This window comes from Amblyomma mixtum, chromosome 4 (genome assembly GCF_055824585.1).
Source record: "Amblyomma mixtum isolate Tamu chromosome 4, ASM5582458v1, whole genome shotgun sequence".
Classification (NCBI taxonomy): Eukaryota; Metazoa; Arthropoda; class Arachnida; order Ixodida; family Ixodidae; genus Amblyomma; species Amblyomma mixtum.
The window spans coordinates 114,193,772-114,210,860 of NC_143015.1; the positions used below are offsets into that span (position 1 = coordinate 114,193,772).

Genomic DNA, 17,089 nt, shown 5'->3' on the forward strand with positions numbered 1-17,089 from the left:
CACGTTAAAGATCCCCAGGTGGTCGAAATTATTCCGGAGACCTCCACTACCGCAATTTCGACCTCCACTACCGCGCCTCTTTCTCTCTGTCTTCTTTCACTCCTACCCTCCTCCCTTCCCTTACGGTGGTGGTGGTGTTGACAAACATTTATAATGCAACAAATATTTACAGAGAGGTGATTGGGGTAGGCCCTATTGGCCCTTTCCCCTAACTATACTAGGTGGAGCACCCAATTCCGGGGCCCCATTGGCAAGCAACGCCGCCCGCGTCCGGTGAACCAAGGCCTTTTGGGTCTTTAGGTCCTGACAGCCGAGCAGGGCCGCCTCCCAGTCCTCTCTGGTGGGGTTGGGGTTGGGGGGGATAGATGGGTTTGATTGACACGCCCAAACCATGTGGAAGGTGTCAGCCACCTCCCCACAGAACTGGCACGTGCCATCAAAGGATGCGTTGAAATGTTTAAGTGCCGCCGGGCACAGTGCAGTGTTAGTAAGAATTTTGATGAGGAGGCGCTCGTCAGCGCGATTCAGTCCCTTACAAGGGGCCGGGTAGCGCCGGTGCTCCTCCTTGTAGTAATCAAAGGATGTATTGAAATGTTTAAGCACCGCCAGGCACAGTACAGTGTTAGTAAGAATTTTGATGAGGTGGTGGTGGTGAAAACATTCATTCGAAATAAATGTTTTCACCACCACCACCTCATCAAAATTCTTACTAACACTGTACTGTGCCTGGCGGTGCTTAAACATTTCAATACATCCTTTGATGGCGCGTGCCAGTTCTGTGGGGAGGTGGCTGACACCTTCCACATGGTTTGGGCGTGTCAGTCAAACCCATCTATCCCCCCCAACCCCAACCCCACCAGAGAGGACTGGGAGGCGGCCCTGCTCGGCTGTCAGGACCTAAAGACCCAAAAGGCCTTGGTTCACCGGACGCGGGCGGCGTTGCTTGCCAATGGGGCCCCGGAATAGGGGCTCCACCTAGAATTGTTAGGGGAAAGGGCCAATAGGGCCTACCCCAATGACCTCTCTGTAAATATGTATTGCATTATAAATGTTTTTCACCACCACCCCGCTTGTTGGAGACCCGGCGGACCATGCGGCCCACCTGGTCTCCCACCGTGCGAAGTTTGGCTAGGTTCAGGTGTCCGCCGAGATATGTGAGACACATACTGCGCCATTTCCTTTCCTCAAAAACCAATTTACCATACTAAGCTCAGGACTTCTAATGACGCTACGAGGGCACCACTACACGTATCATACTTTTGACAGACCCCAGCAGCACAGCTCATCGGGGTAAATTGGTAAATTGGTTTTTGAGGAAAGGAAATGGCGCAGTATCTGTCTCACATATCTCGATGGACACCTGAACCACGCCGTAAGGGAAGGGAGGGAGGGAGGTGTGAAAGAAGAAAGAGAGGGCAATATTGGAAACGTACGGGCAAAGACCGATCCTACAAAACACCAGAATGAAGTCAACGGTTTCTAATATTGGGCCAGTTTTTTGTACTGCTTGGGAAGGCTCTAGCAGTGCATCCATTTCAGCTTAATTTTCGTTCGTTTTTGAGGATGGCCATAAACGCGAGGATTGTTGGTTTAGCGCATTTTGTGGTTAAGCAGACTGCACCTTTTGGCGAGCTGCCTGTCGACTTGTTCTTGGCGGGAATCCAGCAGCAGCCTCGACGCCAGCAGTCGTACGGGTAGACGCCGACGCGAGGCGGGCACTCCACCATCACCTGCTGGTGGTTGAGCGAGGCGCACGCCCTGGCGGCGAGGGCCGCCGCGTCTGCCGCCGCGTCTGCCGTCGCATTCTGTTCGGCGTTGAGCTGTGAGCAAGCGGGGTCACGAAGCATCCCCCAGTGGCATTAGGAGACGAATAAGAAACTGACGTATGGAGAAGAGTTGAAATCTGGGTTAGTTGGTACATTATACTTAAGAAAAACCAGCCAAAAAGACAGGGACAAAGGAGAGACGAGGCACACACAACGACTGGCACACACAACGACACACACACCAGTCGTTGTGTGTGCCTCGTCTCTCCTTTGTCCCTGTCTTTTTGGCTGGTTTTTCTTAAGTGACGTATGGAGCTCTGCATCATGTGTGCGATGCGCGTCATATCTGCTAGGATCAAGGCTATACGAACTCCCCCCATCTCCAAGCTTCCACCGTGCTTTCCCTCGCCCTGCTAGGAGAGCCCAGCACGTTGGCGCTGCACGTTACTCTCCCCTCTCCCCTTCCACCCTTACCGCCAAACACCTTCCTTCCACCGTACACACAGCTTATGCTGGTGACGAGGGCCAAGGCAGCGGCGGAGGCCAACGGGATCCTGGACTAGGGAAGACCGACCACTGAAGCTCCACATCTATCTATCCCCAACCCCCTACTCCCTAACTCTTCCTTTTGCAACAATAAATGTTTTCACTACTACTACTCCACCCCCGTACGGAGCAGAGCCCTCTGTCGGCTGTCACAGTAGGCGCCCCATAACCGCTCCTGCTATAAACACAAAAAATTGCATCCTACTATTCGCGGCGTCGGAGTATATCTGTACCAGGTATGCTTCTAACAGTCCGGTCTTTGCGGCTGCTTGGAGGTGTGCACAATAGGTTAAATTATGATGGGCATGCTTTTGTATTCGGCTCCATTGGATCGTGTAGAACCTATATAAATTCCCCGAGGTGCACTTAAGTTAAATTTCATTTGAAGATATGGCAGACTTAGCTAGTTGGTGGCAGCTGGCGTTATGAAAAGTTTTCGAGCGTCAATTAAATTTTGTTCCCGTAACTGCATCCGCAGCGATCTAAGCGCTCAAATACGTGTGCAAAAACTTCCGCGCACAAAAAAAATTAGGAGGACGCTTAAGCTTCACCTTAAGAGTATACAAGATATCGCCTTCTCCTCCTTTTACCCCTTCTCATCCCTTGTCCCTTCTCAACTAAACTCAAGTCGCAGTCGTAGGTCGTCGGCACATCGTTCTCGACAAACCCAATGCCACGAACGCCAGCATAGCTTCCGCGCCGGACGAACGGGCAGCAAGCCGCAAGCTTCGTCGTGAATGCGCCTTGAATGTGCGCTGCGTTTGCCCCTCACCGTGTGACTCCTGTGTCTCCGCACGGCCCCACTGCGTCCTAACGAGACGAGCGGGAGGCGCTATAGGAGGCGCTGCCGTCACGCGCTATCTATTGGGGCAGTGGCGTACATGCGAGGAGAAGATTTTGGTGGGCGCCGCCTGATGGCGCTACGTGCGCGCTAAGCGAGGAGGAAAAGTAGCGGAAACGTAATTTGCTACTTGCTTAGCTGCGACTTGTGTGCTTTCCGTGCTCATAATTACTAATATATACCACAGCACATGTCTCTAAAGCCTGTTCACTATACGCGCCTTTGTTCGTTAAAACCATTGAGCTGTAGTGGCGGAGTGGTTAGCGTGCTCGTCTAGCATTCTGGAGGCCCTGGTTCGATTCCCCAACTCAACTAATTTCCTACTCGGATTTATTTATTAATGCTTCTGGGGTTTTCCGCTCACGGCCAACGCCGCGGACGTCGACGACGACACCGGCTTTTCTGCGACAGGGGGTCCTTGAGGCTGTGGCGTTAAAACTGACGCAATCACGTTTAATGATTTAATGTGGTAATTCCCATGCATGCGGAACTGGGCATTCATTACTTTAAAGTCATAGATCGCTGGTAGTCCTGATAGCTCTCCTAGCGCAATGGCGCAGCGGTGAAGTGATTCGCCACTGCCCCGGTAGGAGGCATCCACCACTCGAGCTGGTGAGACCCTGGTTGCTCTGGATATTTTAGAGCGAGAGCTATATTCCTGACCTACAAATCCAGAGAACGGCCGGTTCCGTCAATTTCACCTTCAAGCTCAGCCAAGGTCAGGCCGCCGCTCGGGACGATCGACATACACACGAAAGAGCAAGGAAATTGTGTGGGCAATGGCGCACCTTTCACGTTTGCTGAAGCCAACAGCGCCTCTTAATAGATGGCGCTGGCGCAGCGGGTTCAAACCGGCGCACCCAGGCCAAGCGGCGCGAACAGCAATGAATTCGGTGACAGATACAGCGAGTAGAACGTGTTGTCGGGCTAGTTAAATCAATACTTCAGACATGGTAGTTGCACGAAACACACACACAACACAGGGTACGGGACAAGAGCTCGTCCCGTATTCTGTCTTGTGTGTATGTTTGGCGCAGTTACCATGTCTGACGTATACAGCGAGAGTCTACCTATAAAGAAAAAAGCTAAATTTCTGCGCACCAGTTGTATCGCCCTTTGACAAACCAAGCAAAGCCGATCTCGCTTTTCATCTCTGTCATCACCAAGCTGCACAGAACTCCCGGCGCGAGTAATCTCACTTTTTCACCAAGTGTTGTTATTATGCCTTTCCTCCTGCCCCCTTCACTGCCGATCTTTGCTGTTTGTGTGCTCAGGGGTGTACCTGGCACCTGGCCAACCAGAATGACTGAATCATTCTTGGTTTTTTTTTTTTTGCTTGTGTTCTGTGTGGGTCAATACGCGCCTGCGAGCTTACCCTGTTTTCTTTGGTTTTATTGTTAGTTGCCTTGACTTGCGCATGTGCCTTACAATCACGGTTTTTGGGTGCGGTATTAAACGTGCAGATCGCCCTCCTTCGAAATTAATGTGTATCTGTTCTCGCTTCGGCGAGCGCGGCTTCGGCCGCTTATCTGTTTTTTGAGCAGCGTCCGCTCCGGCGGACGCAGTTGTTGCTGCGACGCGCGTCTTTCCTTTCCTCTCTCTCCTTCCTCTGATCTTTTAACACTCCTCTATCTGCACGTGGCAGCGGTGGTGGCTTGGCTTGAGCCAGTAGCAGGCCCGTGCTATTTCCTTTTCATCCTTCTCTCAGTCACAACAACAACTTCGAAATTAAAGTTTTTAGTTCAGCGCCCTGCGTGTGTCGTCTCTCCTTCGTCCCTCGTCTGCCAGCGCTGCATGTTCAGGATGCCAAACCAACTTGCCCAGCAACACAGCCTGCTTGATCGACAAACTTGGTTCAACTGCGTTCAACCGCAGCTAATTTTTCACTCACGCCGCCACCGCCGCCGCCGCCGCAGACGACGCCAGGTTTTGCGCTCAACAGCGGCCTTAACTCCATCGCGTTAACCACAGCCTCGGTGCAACCTCTAACATATGCAGTCTTCAAAAGCTGGGTGCTAATCTGTGTGACGTATGCTGTTGCGCTACAGATAAAAAATGACAGTCGATCTGCGTAGGTAGACCAAATGGGAATTAGGTGAGGGTTTTTACTTAGGTTCCGGTGTTTGGATCCAATGCTCACGGACGGAAGTTGTCCGGGTAGCGATAATGAGTTAATGCCCATGTATGCGGAATTGGTCATTTTCAACTTTACATTCATATGTGCTCGGGAATCCTTATGCCGCTCCTGGCGCAGTGGTGCAGCGGTGCAGCGGCTAAGGGATGCGCCACTGCCCTGCGATGGAGGTGCTGCCATTGGTGGGCCGTGTGAGACCGGGGCTGCACTTTTCGAGCAGGCTCTTGCGATTTACTGTCCAAATTTTTAACTGTACTATAAGTTTAACTCCCCCTGTTTTGGTATTCTCGACTGCCATTTTCTGTACAGCACCCAAGTACATATCGCGACTTCTGCTATCATAATTTGGTTCTTGCCTGGATCGTCTGTTTTTCCGCGTGTAAAGTTTACTATCTGTGATTGCGCAAGATGTTTATCTGCCTTGTTTGACGCATTATATAGAGTGACTTGTGCTTAGATACGTAGATTTAATGGAGACATACGTGTATTTACATATCTTGTTGCGAGGTTTTGTGTATACACACAGCGACTTTGTTTTCAGTGACACTTTTTTGTTTTTTATCAAGTTATGTCTTAGCAAGGCGTCTTCAAGGTACCTAAAGCTGATTCTTGACATCTCTCCTAGCATCCAGTTATCCTGTGTCATGTCCCTTGTTTTTCTAAGTGTGTACCTGTTCCGTTTACGGTTGTTCCATCTGCTGTGCTACTGTACTTTTGCCGTTTATTCCCGTATTCAGTTCATATTCCTAACATGTATTTTTTCTTTATATGCTTCTATTTGCTGTTCTGTATTAGCCTTTTCGTTTGGTTTAGGTTTTATTGTGCTCCGTTATTCTGGCTATGTAATGTATGTACCACTCCCCTCTGTAATGCTTTTGCGCTTGAGGGTAATAAAATGAAATGAAATGAAATCTCTAATACACCATTTTATCTTCGAACTTCTAATGTATATTCTGCACAGCTCCTCGGTTATACATGTGCTCGCTGTTGCGACTAAAACTTTGCTGCAATTACTCGCAGTACATGACCGGTGACAGCTGCTGCTGCGCAGTACACTGGAACGAAGGACAGGGTCATTGAGATTTTTCCCTGGCCGTTGCATATGTACAAAAATGTAAAGGTTCTTGAACGAGAAAGATTCATTAAAATATTTGTCCTCTACTTGCTCATTCCATGGCCTTTACGTTTTTCATATCAGTGGCATGCACTGCTTTGCTGGTTTCGGAATGATATAGTTGTAGACTTCGTGATATTTTCTTAATTGCGTAAAAATATGGAAGCATTGGTGTCAGCTATGTCTGCCACGATTTTAAGGCATACGAATATACATTCTTTTATTTTAAAAATACATATTTCGTTTGTCAAGACAGTGAGTAGCTTTACCTAATACACAACGTCATTGTCAATGGGAATGCAGTTATTATTCTTGCGTTTGATCCCTCCACAAATTCTATGAGGAGGCCGTGCTGCAACATGAGCCCCCCCCCCCCCCCCCCCCCCCTTCCGAACAGAATTTCTGGCTACGCCACTGCATAGCACACGCAGGCACTTGAGTGCCTTCGTGAAATTATGCCGGCTTTGTTCACCCAGTTTCGCGTAAAGACTTGGGCAAAACATGACGCTCACAAGAGCATCACGGCTCTACTGCGAGTGTGCTTCCGATGAAGGAGGAGCGTATGAAATACGAATGTGTTGCGCTCACCTCGGATTTGTTCCACTTGACTTGACTCTCAGTGTACGACATCATCTCTTCCAAAAGCTGCCGATCGAATGTTTCCACCGGTGGTGGTTTTGGAGGAGGCCTAAAAAACGGATACAACAGTGGTAACGACCAGCCGCGGTGGCTCAGTGGTAAGGCGCTCGTCTACAGAGCCGGAATACACGGGTTAGAACCCGACCGCGGCGGCTGTGTTTCGATGGAGGTGAAACGCAAAAGGCGCCCGTGTGCTGTGCGATGTCAGTGCACGCTGGCAATATTCAGGAGGTAGAAATTACTACGGAGACCTCCAATACGGCCATAGAGTTTCTTACTATTACCTAGAGGCAAAGCTGCCGCCCGTCTAAGGGAGTTTGCATGGAGGCCCCTCGAGACCACTTCAGCCACCATGGGCGCTCAAAGCATCATGGGCCGGTGAGCTACCGACTGCAGAACTACAACTTTTGGCCAAAAAATAATGCAAAAATAAAGCTGTTCGATAAATGCGAATGTCCTAACATTCAATATCCTGTCTGTAAATTGCAACAAACGAGTAGAAAAGCATTGAAGTGCAAAGTTTGCCGAAAATTAGAGATGGCTATAGCTTTCCTATTGCCCAAGTAATGAACACTACAAAAACTAATATTTCATAATTAACAGGCGCACTTTTAAAAGTAAATATGTTATCAAAGAAAAGTTGTTGCTTAGACATTTTAAGAGGTTTTTTAATGGTATTTCGGAAAAGTGAAACCTTTTATTGGCGTCGTGTGCTATTACGTTTTCCCTACTATGGCTTTTGCACACTGCGTTCGCAGGAAAGTCGTCTGCGCACACACGAACAGCGTGTTCGGAATGAAACATCTAAGTTGTGCTACTCCGTGTTCCCAAAAAAATACGACTGTCCCGCAACAGGTAGGTCACCGCCCCATGATGCTTTGAGCGTCCATGGTGGCTGAAGTGCAGCGCCGCCAGCTTTCCCTCAAGGTAATAGTAAGAAACTCGATGACGACGGCACCTGTTTCTTCCTCTGTTCTATCACTTCCTCCATTATCCCTTCCCTTACGGCGCGGCTCAGGTGTCCACCTAGATATGTGACACATTCAGTGTGTCATTTCCTTTCCTCAAAACCAATTTTCAATTATCAACAGCGGCAACGAAAAATTTGTTGAGAGCGGGATGCTCGATGTCGCAATTTAAAACCCGTCATAAAGAAGTTTGGGACCTACGCCTTCATACTTGCTACTGTAAGTTGAAGGGAACGCCAAGGCTTGAAAAATATACTTTGCTTATTATAACTGACAAACCGAAGATTTAATCCTGTGTGGAGGAGATGCACACATCAATGCCTAGGTATTGTGCAATACGGCAAGGCGTGGTTAGTGCGACGTCCGAAGTAGCCGGTGCAAATTGTTATCAACTATCCGATGAAAGAAAATGTATGTATTGCCCTCTGTGGTCACTCGTGTGGTTTAGGTTTAACGCTAAGCGACCGCAAGTGGGCAGAGCGGGTGAGGGAACAAACGCGTATCAATGACATATCCTAGTCGCAAGACGAAAAAAATGGCCTTGGGCAGGACGTGTTATGTGAATATAAGATAACCGCTGGTCCCTAAGGGTAAAGGAGTGGATTGCAAGAGAAGGCGAGCGTAGCAGGAGGCGGCAAAAAAGTTAGGTGGGCGGATGAGATTAAGAAATTCGAGGGGATACGGTGGCCGCCGCTGGCAAAGGACAGGGTTAATTAGAGTGACATGGGAGAGGCCTTTGCCCTGCAGGGGGCGTAATCAGGCTGCTGATGACGATGTTGCTGTTTTCTCTAGACTGTGGGCTCTCTATCTATTTCAATTCTGACACGTTTGTTCTCTCAATCACGAATACGAAACGGCTCGTGGTAAGTTCTAATGATCCAGGTCTTCTACTTGTTGCCAATCGTTGTATCTCACATATTGGCTCATTTCAGGGCACAAAGCGTTTAGTTACGAGTGTGCCCGTGAGCCAGCCTCCATTCAACAGTTTTCACACAGAAGAAAGAGGACAATGATACAAGCATAGTGGAAAAAACAGCGCAAACTAAGACAGAAAACACAGAAAAGAGGGGGGACTCTACAAGCGCTGACTCGCAACTAAGGTTTATTAGAAAGAACAGAACAGAATATATACAATAACCACCCACGACTGCGTACGTCATAACAGATTACGTGCAAGGTGTGCAAGATGATCTAAACAGGAGCATCGCGCGTGTGCACCCGGTTATTTAAGTACCTAAATTACAAATCTGACAAGGTCACTGAAGGATCACTCACGCACCGTATGCCGTTTTTTCGGATAAAGAACGCTTCCATCAGCCCCCGGGTCACCCGGCATACGGTGCGTGAGTGATCCTTCAGTGGCCTTGTCAGATTTGGAATTTAGGTACTTAAATAACCGGGCGCACACGCGCGATGCTCCTGTTTAGATCATCTTGCACGCCTTGCACGTAATCTGTTGTGACGTACGCAGTCGTGGGTGGTTATTGTATATATTCTGTTCTGTTCTTTCTAATAAACCTTAGTTGCGAGTCAGCGCTTGCAGTGTCCCCCCTCTTTTCTGTGTTTTCTGTCTTAGTTTGCGCTGTTTTTTCCACCATGAATGTTTTTTCCACGATTGCCGCGCCATCTTCTTTCCTCAAAAACCACTAATTCGGTCAGGCACTTGCGGAGATGCAGGCGTCAGCCACGAAGCTGACACAAGCCAATCCAGACAACCTTCTATATCTACATATCGCCATGTAACAAGGGACGTGCACAAACTTACGTTGTGAAGACTCGCAGTGTGAACACCGCTAGTGGTACGAAGCACAGCAGAGCCAGAAGACGCCGGCAGCAATGATGACGCCGAGAGTAAATGGCCAGCCACCTCAGCCGCGATGCCATGGGTCTGCAAGCGGAGATCGGCACTCGTGAGCAAACAACTCGCTGCGGCAAGAAAGTATGGGTGGAAGGATACCGACGGAAGGGTTACACCCTCGTACTCCACCTACCCAGACAGCAAGGCCGATCAGAGTGAATACGTGCAATCTCTCACTAACGTTAATCTCCTTCTATTGTGAACGCGTTCTGGACAGCAGATTAAAGGATACAGATTCAACTTACGAATGGAACTGTTGTCCAAGTGCGCTGGTCTGGGTTCCTCGGCAATGGGTGTGACTGGAACGTGAGAGCAGCCGTCTTCTTCCTCTTTCCCTAAACTGTCAAGCAAAGAGCAAAGCGCGTGGTAAGCTGCTGATACTGCTGATACTGGTGTGGATGATGATGACGAGGATGAGACTGTGGGGAAATGCTTACTGGGGTGAGGGCTTTCGCTGGTTTACCGGGCAAGAGCGGCGGCGAAAGCCAATGGGCTCCGGGAATGACGGCCCACCCAACCATTTTATGCATTAAACGTTTTTCTCGCTCTCTCTATCTGAGAGTACAAACACCGTACCATAGCCGTGTTTTGTAATAGAGATCTAAAAAAAGAGAGGGCATGAATGTGGGACGGGGTGCGGCTTATGATTAGGGTAATTACATCGCGGCCATAGCCATTGCATCGAGTGGGCACCAGATCTAGTGGTGTGCGGCCAAAGTACAAATAATAGATTAAAGTACAGCGAAGAGCTACATTGGAATACGCAAGAAAGTAAAAACAAAAATTCACAGGGAGACTTATTTACGGTATGTGTTGAGAATGCGGTAGCATTAGAAGCTGTTGATTCCTTTACATCGAGTTCTGCGTCGTTCTTTCAAGGTTGTGTTCGTTACATTCCGATAGATCTACCTGGCGACCTGACTTGACTTCTGTTGGCTGCTGTCGTGAGTTGTTATGCGCCGGAAGAGGGCTCTGTACATGCGCATGTATAACTATGCAGACTTGCCTTTGGGACGCTTTTGTTGGTACTTTGTAACCAAGGGTCGGCTGCCTCATGTCAGCTTTGGTAGTGAAGTAATGTGTTTGACTGGCGGGTCGGCTGCGACATAAGAGTGTTTGCGGACAAATATGCGCCTGTCTGTGGACAACCAGGCGTCTCTTCGGGTCATCTAGCTGATGGTTACAGCTTTTCCCGAAGGTGTCGAGAGGTCGCGACATGGGCGTAATGAAGATACATCGAAACGTATATTTGTCACTTTTATCCTGGTGATGTCACTTTCGGTTCTTGAAATTGTGCGACCGACAACACAACGGCGTGTCTCGTCAATGACCTTTGTACAAAGGATAATGACCTTTGTACAGAGGACAACAGGAACAAGAAGCAGCTGTGACTAAGCTGCTTCCAAGCAGCTTGAAACCAAAGAGAGTCCGACACCAGCCCGCAGCGGGTACGGACAGTGCTGCGTCTTATGGTGCTTGGTTGCACGGATGGCATCATCGATCTCTCCTCTACTTCATTAGAGGAACAACCCTTTTTAATATGATACCATTAGAGTTGTCACATCAAAACACCGCGTTTTCTAAGGCGAAATTGGTTGATTGGTTAAGAGAGGTCACATGACCTTTTGATGTCATCACAACCTGCCCTAAGGGGCCACCATGATTGCTCGATAGAGGTAACGTGACCTAATGATGTGGAAGGTTGTGATGTCATTACAACCTGCCCACCGAATTCTCAGCAGCCAAGCATCTAGACAGCAACCTAAATAGAGAAACGAAATAAAAAATAAGAAGGGATTTTATATATACAAACGTCCGCGTCGTCACACCATAGCGAATACCGGCTACTACATTTAGCAGTCCGAATATGGTGGTTGACGGACCGACAGTTTCGCAGAAACGTACGCAAACCCACACAGACTTTGTGACAAATGTGAGATCTAATAAGTTCACATTCCAATCGTAAGGTGCCCTAAGTGTCCCCATAGATTTCACCCTCATGCTGCCATCCGCCTCCTGTGTCCTGATGCTTTAAACATCACTTAAAAAGAAGCTATAATTAAAGGTGCACTGAAGAGGAATCTGAACTCGTCTTTTTGCCGCGGGAACTCAATCTGCACGTTCCTAGCATTCTTAGAAACTGCGACTTATTGCCCTGTGCGGCCGATTTCCTTAATTAAATCGAATTAACGTCCGGCTCCCGCCTTTTTTTTTTTAATTCTGCGTCGTACGGTGGGTGGAGTCGACCAAAGCGTGGAGTGCCCTTCAGCCAGCTCCGTGGAGGCTTTGCTTTCGCTCCATTTTGTTTTTTAGGTTTCCGTGAATAAATAGTTTCATTTGCAGATAATATAACCGCAAAATAAGCCCGCAGAAATAAAAATACGCGCGGACTATTTGCTTCTACGGACTACTACGTATTACTCCGCCGATGGCAGAGCGGCAAGCCGCCGCGGGACTGGGTGAAAGGCACTCCCCGCGTTGGTCGACTCCGCCCACCGTACGAGGGAGAATTAAAAAAAAAAAGGCGGCAGCCGGACGTTAATTCGATTTAATTAGGAAAATCGGCCACACAGGGCAATAAATCGAAGTTTCTAAGAATGCTCGGACCGTGTAGATTGAGTTGCTGCGGCAAAAAGACGAGTTCAGATTCCTCTTCAGTGCACCTCTAAGGGCGGGAAGAGGACGAAAATGGCTGGCGGCCGCGAGGTGGCTGCGAGGGCGTGGCGCGCGGCCATTTGAAGAAGAAGCAGTCCGGCACACCGCCGTCTCCTCCCGGTCCTCCGGTGCCGCTCTCGTACGCTTCAAGACGGTGAGCGGACGACGCTGCGAGCTCGCCGACCACAGCAAGGCGGGCTCAGGCCGAGTACTACACGATCGTCTTGCGTGTCTATTTTTACTTCTCCTCCCCTTTGGATAGATTTGGTTTCCCTCGGCCTGCCCCGTCTTGATCCTTTCAGATGTACCCTTGGGCTATCTGAGCAAATCAATACTGCGACAATCAAGTTATCGAAGATCCCTCACTCCATTGCTAGCGCGACGGTCTCTTGCTGGAGCTCAATATTTCGCTTTAGTTAAGTTTAGTTTAGAAAGCGGAAGCGGGCAGAGTGGGTGAGGGAACACACACGGGTTAATGACACCCCAGTCGAAATCAAGAGGAAGAAATGGGCCTGGGCAGGGCATGTAATGCGAAGGCAAGATAACCGCTGGTCCTTAAGGCTAACGGAGTGGATTCCAAGAGAAGGCAAGCGTAACGGGAGGCAAAAAATTAGATGGGCGGACGAGGTTAACAAGTTTGCGGGGATACGGTGGCCGCAACTGGCGAAGGACAGAGTTCACTGGAAAGATGGGAGAGGCCTTTGCCATGTAGTGGGCGTAGTCAGGCTTTTAATGAATGATGATGGTGAAGAAGAAGCAAGTAGGAGTGAGCGTTTTAGGCACCGGTTTTAGTAAACAAAAACACACATATTTACTCGTTGACCAATAATATTGATTAAGGCCAATTTCCTTTACAAGGGCTCTGCCTTACGGTGAGTACGCTCTGCAGATTTTCTCTGTGGTAAAACCACCCAGGCTGCCAGGCACCACTACAGCTACAGGAGCGACACCTCTCGTGCAACAGTTTCAAATGGAAGAGCATCATAATCATCATCAGCCTGATTACGCCCACTGCAGGGCAAAGGCCTGTCTCATGTCTCTCCAGTTAATCGTGTCCTACGCCAGTTGCGTCCACCGTATCCCCGCAAAGTTCGTAATCTCATTCGACCACCTAACCTGCCGCCCCCTGCTACGCTTCCCTTCTCTTGGAATCCACTCCGTTACCCTTAAAGGGCCCGTGACCACCCTCTGGTCGAAAGCACTTTCTACCCCTATCGGAGCGAGCCTCCTCTCCTTCCGTTCCCTCCTCGAGATTTTTCTCTCCGCTCCTCGTCGAGTAGGCAAAATCACCCCCTCGTTCTCTGATGTTAGCCGGAGGCGTGGTGTCTGTGGAGTGCGCCACATGTCTACGTCATGACCCCGCCTTCAATAGAATTCGTTTCTTGGTTTTTGCTACTGGGTCTGTTCGAGGGGAGGGGGGGGGGGGCGCCGCGGGTTTCCTAACACCCGCTCTGTTTTGCTCTTTGGGTCTCCTCGCGGTGTTTCGCCGCTAGACTTGTTAGCGAGCGCATCCTTTCATACATCTGTTTGTTATTCCCAGTTAGCGAGCCACCTTTTCATTTTTTTAGGCCTCCCCACCGTTTCACGAGCGGAGGGGCGGAAGTCGGTTGTGTTCGAAACACACGGCGAAGCGCGGACCCGGCAACCGCCCGTTTGCTTTTCTCCATGCGTGTTTGTGTTCTGTGTGTTTGTGTCTTTTCTCCGCTAAAAAGCCCATGTCATTCATTGGAGTCAAGGCGTACGCAAGATGCACGAAGGATAAGCGGTGTGTGCGCGGAGCGGTCAAGCGGGCGAGCGAGGGAAAGGCTCTGCTGCGCTAGTAATTAAAACCTTGTTTTGGGGGGCTTGCATAGAAGAAAAAAAACTGAGAAGGGAGCAAGCACGCAGAGCGTCTCGCGACGTGATCAGGGGGGGAGGGGGGGAGGGCGAACCAACTCACTCAGTTTTACTATTTTTTACTTTTTATGGCTAGGATTCAAGGATGTCGCCGTACGCTCCCTCCGCATTTTTTTGTTGTTCCTTCATGCGAGTTTGTAGGCATGTGGCGAAACAGAAGGCGCTGCGGAAAGCGTTGTGCAGACGACGCGACGCCAAGGCTACGCCCAGCCTTCTCCCGTCACTCAGAACGATGCACAAATGGAGTGCCTTTAGCGAAAGTAACCCCCATGACGTCAACGGTGTTCAGAGTTGTGGGGCGGGGACGTTTTTGTTGAAGGAAAGAACGAGTGGGCTTTGATTTGAATTTTTGCAGCTTTTCGGGGCGCGCATGCCTCTAGTATTTTGCAGAGGTTATCTTCGATGCCTCATCTATGCAGTGGGCTTGTTTTTCAAAAATGTCCGGACTGTGGTTAGTGGACCTTTAAGGACTAGCGGTTATCTTGCCTTCGTAGTACATGGCCTGCCCAAGCCCATTTCTTTCAGATGATTCCAACTAGGGTGTCATTAACCCATGTTTGTTCCCTCACCCACTGTGCCCACTTCCAGTTTCTTAACGTTACAGCTGTAATTTTTCTTTCCATAGATCGCAAATGAAAAGCACTCTCATTGCTTTTTCTTACTTTCCCCCGTTGGCTTTTGCGGTATTTCCTGGCTGCCCGGAACGTGTAGAAAGTTGGGAGAGGGTGAGACCAACTGCCAACCAGATACATCCCACATAAAATGGGCGAACAATTCCTTGGCGTTTCATTATCCTTCCTGATGCGACGCTTCATGGGGAGCATTGTTACATGAGCCTAAAGGAAACCGTTCTAATCTCTGCAGGCAGCTCAAGCGGAGATGGAGCGGAGGGCTTCCCGGCGCACCGTCGAGGACGCCAACGAGGCCGAGATCTTTCAGGAAGTACGGCTGGATGACAATGGCAACATGGAGGAGGCACCCATCACCGGTACGTCGTCTCCTATTTACTGGTGGCGCCATCTATGGCATTTGTACGAAGTCACAAGTATGAAACGGCAACCTCTTCCGCCCCTCCACTGCGCAGGCAAGCTCCTTTCGGGCGACGACGCGTCGGCGGGCGGAGCACTGCGCGTCCCGACGGCGGTGATGTACTCGTTCGGCGTGGTCATGCTGCTGTCGTCCTGCGTCATCCTGGTGTCTCTCTTCTACATCATGTCCTCGGGGAGGCCCTTCTCTCCCCGGGACAAGCCGCTGCCGAAGCCGGAGCCGACCATGACCATCAAGCTGCGCGTGGCGGACCTGCCGGGGGGCTTCATGGGGGCGCTGCACCAACACGCCGCGCCGGGGTTGCTGCTCAATGGCTCGCTGGCCGCCGCCGCCGGAGCAGGTGGGAGCTTGAGCGAACTCTTCTGAGAACCAGAGGAGTGAAGGTGCTTAGCTGAAAATCAATTAAGGATGATAATAAGGGAGTAATTACTAATTTTCGTCCATCCGAGTGCAGCCATACGGCTACACAGGAAAGCTACACAGCTTTCTCAGAAACTTCGTAGTTAAAGAAAAATTCTTCCTGGTCCGGGGTTCGAACCCGGGACCACCGCTTCACCAGAGCAGTCGCTCTACCAATTGAGCTAACCGGGACGGCAAGCTTCCTTTGTAGCCGTATGGCTTCGCTCGGGTGGACGTCAATGATTAATTACTCCCTTATTACAAATCTACTCCACCTTGGGGGATTCCCCTAAACATTTGGTCAATTAAGGATGATGCACTTGAGCTCAGAGTGCACGAAGACACAGAGGAGAACGTTGAAATGAATGAAAGCGTGAATGTGTGAGCGAGTGAAGTTTTTAATGCGAGAGCATTATATGGCTCCGTTGTGTCAGCATAAAGTGTCCGCAAATTTGTCCGCACGATTGCGTCGTTCTCTGAAGATATATGTGCGAAAGTCGGATCATAACAGATAGTGTGTGATTAAATGTTCCCGAGGGAAGGAATTTTTGATGAGGTGCATTTAGTTCATTAATTAAGCGCGAAAAAATACACCGGGACGTCAAAATAGCAATGGACGTCGATATAGTACATGGACGTCAGAACAACCATGGACGTCGATATAGTATGTGGACGTTTTGCTTTCGCATTGCTCCAATGCGGGTCACCGCAGTGATCCGAAAGTTTTAATGGGTACACAATTAACTGAATGCACGAATGAACCATTGAATAAATATGCGATTGTATGAATGAAACGTGCCGAGGCAGGATGAGACAACAGCAGATCGAGTAAATGAAAGGATTAGTGTAGCGTCCAATGAAGTATGCGCGAACCTATTACAACTATGAATAAGGAACTATAGAATAAGGAACCCGACGAAGGAGCCAATCACGGCCTACATCTTGGAGGGAATAAGACAATTGACAGATGTTGGAATAAATGAAACGCAAGTGCATGCATGGGTGAACTAGTAATTGGACGAGTGCACCAACGAATAATAAGTGCGGGAATCAGACAACGAGCAAACGAATAAATAATTTATTGATCGACTAATTGACTGAATAAAAAACACGGCTGGAAGTGAGGACAAGGACTGAAGAATGATTGAAATAATGAACGACTAATGAACGGAAAATGAATAATGGACGACTAAGGAACGAATAATGCACTATTCAATAACGCACTA

The 17,089-nt window shown here is 49.3% G+C and overlaps 1 protein-coding gene and 1 non-coding gene across 2 annotated transcripts in view; one reads left to right on the top strand and one right to left on the bottom strand.

Moving 5' to 3' along the window:
• The first annotated feature begins 15,284 nt into the window (after nucleotides 1–15,284).
• Nucleotides 15,285–17,089, top strand: part of LOC149347955 (lysosomal alpha-glucosidase-like) — a 28,334-nt gene continuing 26,529 nt past the window's right edge. Inside the window, exons 1-2 of the mRNA XM_089587793.1 lie at nucleotides 15,285–15,405; nucleotides 15,502–15,804. Coding sequence (XP_089443919.1) covers nucleotides 15,297–15,405; nucleotides 15,502–15,804 — 412 coding nt within the window. The 5' untranslated portion in view covers nucleotides 15,285–15,296. The remainder of the gene's footprint in view (nucleotides 15,406–15,501; nucleotides 15,805–17,089) is intronic.
• TRNAT-GGU (transfer RNA threonine (anticodon GGU)) lies at nucleotides 15,982–16,055 on the bottom strand. The gene has a single exon. It is a non-coding gene; the product is annotated as a tRNA-Thr (tRNA).